Source organism: Hydra vulgaris, chromosome 14 (genome assembly GCF_038396675.1).
Source record: "Hydra vulgaris chromosome 14, alternate assembly HydraT2T_AEP".
Classification (NCBI taxonomy): Eukaryota; Metazoa; Cnidaria; class Hydrozoa; order Anthoathecata; family Hydridae; genus Hydra; species Hydra vulgaris.
In genome coordinates, this window is record NC_088933.1 from 13,313,013 (window position 1) to 13,323,137 (window position 10,125).

The window sequence follows — 10,125 nt, forward strand, 5'->3', positions numbered from 1 at the left end:
AGCCAGTAAGCCATGTACTGTTTGTGATTCATCTGATGAGGATTGTCATTCCGAGTCGCTGACCAACAGAGTAAGTTTCAGTTTCTTACGCACAGGTTCTGATGCCTCGCCAGTGCTGGTAGTAGTTTCACGTTCAGCTCTCTGTCTTTGGTTACAGTACACCCGAAATGCATTAGAAAGTATTGTCCAAACTGCTTCACGTTTCTCTCTTGAGAGACAGCCGAGTTTCTTGTAACGTGGGTCTAATGCCACAGCCATTTGCAACGTTGGCAATGCATCAATGTTTTCAATGCGACCTGAGAAGTCATTTAGTGTTGCAGATTTGAAACGTGCTATATACCCTGGATCGTCATCATTAACCCGCAGAAGTCTGCGCAAAAATGCTTCTAACGGAAGTACAGCCGAACATGTAGCATACTGTTCACTACCAATATACTCAGTAGCATCTGCAAGTGGACCCAATACCGAGACAAATTTTGACATTTTCTCCCAGTCCAACTCCCTTAGATTATCTCCAGTGTAATTCTCGGGATGGTCAATATGATACTGCTTAATGGCATCTTTCACTTCCAGCAATCTGGCTAACATTAGGTAGGTACTGTTCCACCGCGTAGCTACATCCTGCTGCAATTTGTGAAACTTCACATCGTCAGACCTGTTAGAGGTACTGGCTTGGCTGGTCTTTAGCTCTGATGTATTCCTTGAACTGCGCTTAAAATGTCCAACTAGGTGTCGACATTTAGCCAGAATAGGAGATGAATCAGCTGCTTTCAAACCTGCTAGTATGCTCAGTTGAAGACAGTGTGCAATACACGGTGTATGGCTGTAATCCGTCCGTCCTATAGCAGCAACCATATTTCGTGCACTGTCCGCTACGATACAGCTAATTTTTTCAGCAATGTTCCACGTTGCGGCAAACTCTTCATAGAAACTGGCAACATTATCAGCAGTGTGCCTTTCTTCAACATTTATGCAAGCTAAAGCGACAGACGTCAGTTTCCACTCAGAATCAATCCAATGACCTGTTATCCCACAGTACGATTCATTGTTGGTGGAGGTCCAAAAGTCAGTAGTTAGAGCAATACTATGAATGCATTCTAGAGCTTTCTTGTGCTCATTCAACTTCTCATTGTACATCTCTCCAATGACAGTGTCGATTGTACGGCGACTGGGCAAAGTATAAGTCTGGTTTTGAAGGGCAATAAGAAGCACCGCCTCTAGTCCAGCATCTTCTGCAATTGCTGTTGGACGTCCAGAACTGGCAATCCAATGAGCTATTGCCACCTTCAGGTCGGCTGAGACCTTTTCACTGACAGGCTTGTTTGACTAACACGTAAATAAATTGGTGATTGATTTTATCTGAGGGGTCATCTTACGTTCACTGTCGACAACCTGTTGATATTTCAGAGGATGCTTGTGCTGATAAGTCAGCGATGTGTTTGAGCCACGGAAAGCAAACTGTTTATTGCAGTGAACGCAGTATATTTTGTCACCTTCGTCTACTTTACTATCAGCATTCAACTTGAAAACAAAATGCTTGCTTAACTTTCCGGTTAAATGTTTGACAGAAACGTTGCTTTCATTAGTTGCCGCAGCCATATTTGCAAAACAAACTTTGTTTACTTTAGAAACGGATATAGAAATGTAAGATAATGTTCCCAGGTCAGTAAGTATTTTAAAATATGACAACATTTTTAGTCGAGATTTTCAAGATACGCGCTTTCAAAATTAATTTTATATTTATCGAATTCTATTGAAAAATTCTAAATTTAATACTCTTTTTCGTCATGGCTAATGACTTTGAAACAATTGATTTTAAAAAGTTCCGTTTAGACGTTTTTAAAACTTTTAAAACTGAAAATAACTTCTTTGCGAATGATTTATATGAAAAGGATATATTTTTTTAATAAATTTTTATGCTTAACATTTATCAAATTAACAGATATCAAAATATATTGTTCATGCTAAAATTTAAATTAGGCCAAGTACCATACCACTTCACAAATAATTCACAAAGAAATTTTAATCGATTAAAGAAATTATAATCGATTAAATAAATTAGCGATTAATCAATAAATTAATCGTTAATTTCCGCAGCCCTAATACATACATACATATATATATATATATATATATATATATATATATATATATATATATATATATATATATATATATATATATATATATATATATATATATATATATATATATATATATATGTATGTATTAGGGCTGCGGAAATTAACGATTAATTTATTGATTAATCGCTAATTTATTTAATCGATTATAATTTCTTTAATCGATTAAAATTTCTTTGTGAATTATTTGTGAAGTGGTATGGTACTTGGCCTAATTTAAATTTTAGCATGAACAATATATTTTGATATCTGTTAATTTGATAAATGTTAAGCATAAAAATTTATTAAAAAAATATATCCTTTTCATATAAATCATTCGCAAAGAAGTTATTTTCAGTTTTAAAAGTTTTAAAAACGTCTAAACGGAACTTTTTAAAATCAATTGTTTCAAAGTCATTAGCCATGACGAAAAAGAGTATTAAATTTAGAATTTTTCAATAGAATTCGATAAATATAAAATTAATTTTGAAAGCGCGTATCTTGAAAATCTCGACTAAAAATGTTGTCATATTTTAAAATACTTACTGACCTGGGAACATTATCTTACATTTCTATATCCGTTTCTAAAGTAAACAAAGTTTGTTTTGCAAATATGGCTGCGGCAACTAATGAAAGCAACGTTTCTGTCAAACATTTAACCGGAAAGTTAAGCAAGCATTTTGTTTTCAAGTTGAATGCTGATAGTAAAGTAGACGAAGGTGACAAAATATACTGCGTTCACTGCAATAAACAGTTTGCTTTCCGTGGCTCAAACACATCGCTGACTTATCAGCACAAGCATCCTCTGAAATATCAACAGGTTGTCGACAGTGAACGTAAGATGACCCCTCAGATAAAATCAATCACCAATTTATTTACGTGTTAGTCAAACAAGCCTGTCAGTGAAAAGGTCTCAGCCGACCTGAAGGTGGCAATAGCTCATTGGATTGCCAGTTCTGGACGTCCAACAGCAATTGCAGAAGATGCTGGACTAGAGGCGGTGCTTCTTATTGCCCTTCAAAACCAGACTTATACTTTGCCCAGTCGCCGTACAATCGACACTGTCATTGGAGAGATGTACAATGAGAAGTTGAATGAGCACAAGAAAGCTCTAGAATGCATTCATAGTATTGCTCTAACTACTGACTTTTGGACCTCCACCAACAATGAATCGTACTGTGGGATAACAGGTCATTGGATTGATTCTGAGTGGAAACTGACGTCTGTCGCTTTAGCTTGCATAAATGTTGAAGAAAGGCACACTGCTGATAATGTTGCCAGTTTCTATGAAGAGTTTGCCGCAACGTGGAACATTGCTGAAAAAATTAGCTGTATCGTAGCGGACAGTGCACGAAATATGGTTGCTGCTATAGGACGGACGGATTACAGCCATACACCGTGTATTGCACACTGTCTTCAACTGAGCATACTAGCAGGTTTGAAAGCAGCTGATTCATCTCCTATTCTGGCTAAATGTCGACACCTAGTTGGACATTTTAAGCGCAGTTCAAGGAATACATCAGAGCTAAAGACCAGCCAAGCCAGTACCTCTAACAGGTCTGACGATGTGAAGTTTCACAAATTGCAGCAGGATGTAGCTACGCGGTGGAACAGTACCTACCTAATGTTAGCCAGATTGCTGGAAGTGAAAGATGCCATTAAGCAGTATCATATTGACCATCCCGAGAATTACACTGGAGATAATCTAAGGGAGTTGGACTGGGAGAAAATGTCAAAATTTGTCTCGGTATTGGGTCCACTTGCAGATGCTACTGAGTATATTGGTAGTGAACAGTATGCTACATGTTCGGCTGTACTTCCGTTAGAAGCATTTTTGCGCAGACTTCTGCGGGTTAATGATGACGATCCAGGGTATATAGCACGTTTCAAATCTGCAACACTAAATGACTTCTCAGGTCGCATTGAAAACATTGATGCATTGCCAACGTTGCAAATGGCTGTGGCATTAGACCCACGTTACAAGAAACTCGGCTGTCTCTCAAGAGAGAAACGTGAAGCAGTTTGGACAATACTTTCTAATGCATTTCGGGTGTACTGTAACCAAAGACAGAGAGCTGAACGTGAAACTACTACCAGCACTGGCGAGGCATCAGAACCTGTGCGTAAGAAACTGAAACTTACTCTGTTGGTCAGCGACTCGGAATGACAATCCTCATCAGATGAATCACAAACAGTACATGGCTTACTGGCTGAGCTTACACGATATCAAGAAGAAGGTGTAATTCCAGAAACTGAGAATCACCTCATGTGGTGGCAACTGAACAGGCATCGTTACCCTAACCTGAGCAGTTTTGCGCAGACAGTTCTGTGTGTACCTGCCACTTCTGTTCCTTGTGAAAGACTGTTTAGTTCGTCAGGGAACATTGTCAACAAACTGCGATCTTGTCTACTTCCAGAAAACGTTAACGTCCTCGTTTGTTTACGTGACTGGCTAAAGTGATGCCTACTTGTACTTGTCAATTAAACTGAATACAGTATAGCAGGCATTAAGTGTCTTGTTTGTTAACGTTTGTGAATACTGTAGTTAGTTAACGTTTACCGATAACAACTTCACCTCACCAGTGGTGAAAAGCAGGTTATTCTGTCGACTTCAGAATTAATCGAAATTAATCGATTAAAATTTTAGACGATTAATCGAACAAAAAAAATAAATCAGTACCAGCCCTAGTATATATATATATTATATATATATATATATATATATATATATATATATATATATATATATATATATATATATATATATATATATATATATATATACAGATGCGTAGAAAGAATTTTTTGGTGTTCGAGATAGGTAACTTCCAGACATGGAGCAAACTCTAAACATTTATATGTTTATACTATGTTTATATATGTTTATATATGTATATATGTTTATATGTCAAATAATGAGGATTTGCAAAAAATTGCGATGATTGGAGGCTGGGAACAAAAAAGCCAAAAAATTTTTGCCCCCCTGCCCCAAACGTGACAGCAACAAGTTGATGAAGTTTTTTTTGTACTATTCTTAATTAGACTTATATTCATCGATAAATTTTAAGTTTCATAGTATTATCTGTTAGCGTTTAAAAATTATTACCACATAAAATTTGCAACCCTCTCAAACTGAGGGGGGGGTTTAAACTTTACATGGTCATGATTTTTGAACGCTAAAATATTTTAAAATGAAATCTAAATATAAACATATAAATGTTTGGAGTTTGCTCCATGTCTGGAAGTTACCTATCTCGAACACCAAAAAATTCTACGCCACTGTATATATATACGATAATATATATATATATATATATATATATATATATATATATATATATATATATATATATATATATATATATATATATACGATGATATATATATATATATTTATATATATATATATATACATATATATATATATATATATATATATATATATATATATATATATATATATATATATATATATATATATATATATATATATATATAATATATGTATATATATACGGTGATATATATATCATCGTATATATATACATATATATATATATGTATATATATATATATATATATATATATATATATATATATATATATATATATATATATATATATATATATATATATATATATATATATACGATGATACATATATATATACATATTTATATATATACATATATATATATATTAGGGTAGGCCAAAAGCAAAAATTTTTGAAAATTTAACATGTCTGCAAAAAAACATGATCCTTTTCACATATGAATAAAAACTATAAAAAAAACTTTGGAAAAAAATATTATTGAGTGCTGCCGAATTTGATTTGATTATTTTCCTTTTATGTCTAAAATATCTCAAAATAAGGATTTTGTAGGAAAGTTAAAAAAGATTAAAATTTTTATATCTATAGGAAATATTTGTTATTTGAGGCGGTTCATTTAATAGGCAACACGTTTTTGAACCTTTTTGGACTTCCCCCATGTATAATTTTGTGTTACTTGTTTATCAACTCCTCCCCCGCCCCCTCTTTTATGGGCAGTGCTATTATTGTTAAAAAAGATATATCTCTAAGTAATTTTTTGCTAAAAATTTACTGATTCCGCTATAATAAGAATTGTAATTAAAAGGTTTTTTTCACGTCACATTGTAGCTAACCACCCTTTCCATGTGATATTTGGTGACACTTTTAATACCCCTCCCCCATATGGGGAGGGATTTACCACAATACAAGTAATAACTGCTTTTATAACCCCTTTTTAAATCATATATTGCCTGGATTACAGAAGAGTTATTTTATTTGGAATTTTTTTGGGGTCTAATTAAAAACAGAAAAGCTAATGAAAAAGTGGTTATTATTTATACTCAGCTAAATCAACGAATAATTGCCTACAACTTTTCTGTGATTTTCAACCATGTTAAAAACTTCGTTTCGTACAGCCTCGTCCTAAAGATAAGAAATATTATTTATCTATAATTTATTCTAAAAGTAGATTTGTATGATTATTTAGATTTTTATTCATATTTTCTTCTCAACTAATTTTACGGTTTACCTTTGTAAGTATTTGGAGATAATCAGAACACAACTTAATTCCTCTCTCGGCTGCGTCATTAGTCACTTTTAGAGTTTTGATAAACAGTTTCATTTTCAAATACTAGGCATTGTCGTCCCATTTTGAAGAAGGAATTTTAAGCCATTTTCCATCATCTTTTAAATTATGAAAAATCAACCAAGGCTTGTTCCCAATATAAGATAAAATATCGGAATTTTTTCTAATCACTGGAAGAGTTGGTTTACGGCAATTGATACCAAGTGGTTTTCCGTATTCTAGCATTTTTTTTGCAATTTTATCTTTATCATTTAGAGAAAGTTTATTTGAAAATAAACTTAATACAGACACCTGGTCGGTTAGGTACCAAGAGTGTCTGCTTAAAAACATATTGGGCTTTTTCAGCAGGTACACCGAAGTTTGGTATACCTTTAAGTGCTTCTAGATCATTAAATAATTCTATATCATTAATTGGTGCATCGCAAGCCTTTGACGCTTCTAACCAAGCTTTAATGTAAATGGCTGAGCAAAAAGTCAAAAAGATTTTATCGTTTTTTAAATCAGATTCGGGTAAATCTTTTTTAAATATTAACATCTTTGGTGCATACAGCAAATGCGCCATTCATCTTGCATGATGGTGAGCATCACATGTTTTCCATTTCTTGGGCTCTTCTCCACCTAATAGAAAAATTGCTAGTTCTACAGCCTCTTTGTAATCGTCTCTTGGGTGATGCTTAGAGTGCAATACTTTCTCTAAGAAATTGCGAGTTTCATTTGCTTTTTGTTTTAAGAATGAATTTTCAAGATCAAGGGATCTATTTGAAAGTTTGAGAGGAATTTTTTTAGAGTGAAGCCATTCTTTTTGAAAATTATTAAACTCTATATTATCATCAGATGATGTCTCTTTTTGAAATAAAGCTTTCCAAAACGACCCTAGGATTAGTTCTAAAACATGATGACGACATGCAAGCCAGAGAAGCGTTTTTATAGATTTGCATTCTTCAAGAAGAGTTGGCGCTCCGTTTCTTACTCCAGTATTACAAGCCGTTGTATCGAAAACTTGGGCAACAATATTATCTTTAAGATCCCATTTTTCTAAATCTTCTATGATTCCTTTACATATAGAATGACCTGTGCCTGACTGAATAGGTTTAATAGATAAAATTTTACCTTCCTCGCAGTTTGGAAAACCACTTACTAAAACAGTTAAATAGTCAAACTTTTTACCAGATATTTGCTTCATAAGTTTCCCATCCCAGTGAAGAGTTAAATAATCTAATCTAACTTTTTTTTTAAATATTGCCATTATATTTCTTGCCATAATTTGTCTATTTTGCTTACGTGCTCTTCTAATTGTGTTTAGTGAAATATCTACATCATTAGCTTTAACCCCACCTAAAAAATACAGAATATAATTTTTCTTATCAACTAATCACACTAATAAAAAACTCATGAAAAAGATTAGTGATTTAAATATCAATCAAAAAGTAACCTAGAACCAGGATTGCTGAAACATTCATCATAAGCTGTGCGTTTGATAGTTTAGATCTATCAGCAGTAGCTGTTATCATTGGATGACAAACATAGTTTCTTGGCAAAATTAAATTGATATTATCTGATACAACATTTTCCATTACACCTGCAGAAGAATCAAAATTATTTACTTCATAATCAATTTTAGAAGAGCTCTGAGAATCTGAGTACATAGAACCTCTAGATGCAGCAAAAAATGATTCTTCAGTTGAGTCACTATCACTTTTATAAACGCTGAAATCAATTTCTCTATCATTTAATTTTCTTTTCTTTTCTTTATCGATTCTTCATTTTTCTTTTTCCTCCTTCTCTATTTTTCTTTTGACACTCAATTTTAACAAATTATCTTTTCCGCCTAGTCCTCCGGTTTTTACTCCACTTTTGAGTGTTGAAAACCAGAGAATATCTTCTGCATTTAAATTTGATCTGGTTTTTTTAACATATTCTTTCCAATTCGGAGAACTAATATCAAAAAAATTATCCATTATTTTTCTAAAGCCTTGAATAAGTAAATCTTTTTTTGAAAAACATTTATGTTTAGACTTTGCAAGACTTCTCCATTTATCATGCAATTTAAAAATACTTTCAATAATATACTTTTCCTGCTTGCAAGGAATATCAGCTTTATCCCAAAAAACTTTAACGGTTTTCATTGTTAATTTTGCAGCTAATTTTAATTTTGAAATATTGCTTTTAGTACCTAATTCTTTTGTACATTTAGAAAACAATTGAATCGAATTGTTCATCATTTTTAATTGATACCTTAACCAGCAAAACAGAAGATGAATTTAAGTTTATTTTCAAATTGAAAAATAAAGTTATTTTTGGAAAGAAAAAATTTAAGTTATAAAAATCTTTAAATAGTATAAACCTAAAAAATCTGTAGACATCTCTAGTAGTAGGCAGAGAACTGGTATTAATATCTGCCAGCGGATATCCAACCAACCATATTTCATTTCTCGATTTCAATACTTTTGAGTATTTCTTTTTAATTGACTCAGTCAAATTATTTTTTACAGACAAATTCTCTTTTCTTTTTTGTGTATGCGATGCCATGTTAAAATGTTAAAATGAATTAAATTTTATGACTGCTAGAAAAATAATAAAACGTAAAACATCTTCATTTCTTAAAAACGAATGGAAAGATGAATGTAATTATAGAATTAATAAATTTAGTTGCTTTCTTAAAAAATATATTAGTGTTATGATACGTGCTTCTTCGTTTTTTTTATTAACCTTGTTTTTTAAATTATCTTTAAACACATCTAAGCTAACTATGTTGTTTGAAAATAACAAGTTATTTTATTTTAAATCAAAAATCTTTAAGTATCGTAAAATTTCATGGTATTTAATTATATAAAAAAGAATTTTAATTACATTTCTTTTTGTACGTAAACTTTATGATTTAGCGGCTGTTACTTATGCAAAATATTTAGAAAAAAAAGAATAATTCGAATCAAAATACAACAAATTAGTTAAAATAGATAAAACACTGCTGCATGCTGCAGTAGATTATGTTGCTTACAATATTTTTAAATAAACAAGAATGCGTCGCGTGTAGTGTTTGTTTACAAGAAATTCAATAGAAATATGCCGTCATTAGTAAATATTATGCCGAACAAATTAAAAAACGGAACAGAAGTAATGGAAGTTTTGTGTTTTGGATTTATTCATATAACTGAAACTTAAAATGAAATTCGGCAGAACTTAGAGATGAGCTACATAAACACTTTCATAACAAAAAATGATTTTTATAGTAAAAGGAACAATATTTTATGCAGCTACTAGAAAAATTGATACTTTGAAAAATATATGTGGGACTGTGGCCTACCCTAATATATATATATATATATATATATATATATATATATATATATATATATATATATATATATATATATATATATATATACATA

At 31.8% G+C, this 10,125-nt stretch overlaps 2 protein-coding genes across 2 annotated transcripts; one reads left to right on the plus strand and one right to left on the minus strand.

The window, feature by feature from the left end:
• Positions 1-45: 45 nt before the first annotated feature.
• Positions 46-1,599, minus strand: LOC136090933 (E3 SUMO-protein ligase ZBED1-like). The gene is made up of 2 exons (XM_065817910.1): positions 1,393-1,599; positions 46-1,326 (listed from the first exon to the last, which is right to left on the minus strand). The coding sequence occupies exons 1-2, from the start codon at positions 1,597-1,599 to the stop codon at positions 46-48; spliced, it is 1,488 nt and encodes a 495-aa protein (XP_065673982.1).
• Positions 1,600-2,733: 1,134 nt separating this feature from the next.
• LOC136090934 (E3 SUMO-protein ligase ZBED1-like) lies at positions 2,734-4,287 on the plus strand. Its single transcript, XM_065817911.1, has 2 exons — positions 2,734-2,940; positions 3,007-4,287. The coding sequence occupies exons 1-2, from the start codon at positions 2,734-2,736 to the stop codon at positions 4,285-4,287; spliced, it is 1,488 nt and encodes a 495-aa protein (XP_065673983.1).
• Positions 4,288-10,125: the final 5,838 nt, after the last annotated feature.

Excerpts from the sequence above, each read along its gene's own strand:
- LOC136090934 (XM_065817911.1), top strand. The coding sequence starts at position 2,734 with ATGGCTGCGGCAACTAATGAAAGCAACGTTTCTGTCAAACATTTAACC. Across the intron at positions 2,941-3,006 it reads ATCCTCTGAAATATCAACAG|TCAAACAAGCCTGTCAGTGA; the intron begins GTTGTCGACAGT and ends TTTACGTGTTAG.
- LOC136090933 (XM_065817910.1), bottom strand. The coding sequence starts at position 1,599 with ATGGCTGCGGCAACTAATGAAAGCAACGTTTCTGTCAAACATTTAACC. Across the intron at positions 1,327-1,392 it reads ATCCTCTGAAATATCAACAG|TCAAACAAGCCTGTCAGTGA; the intron begins GTTGTCGACAGT and ends TTTACGTGTTAG.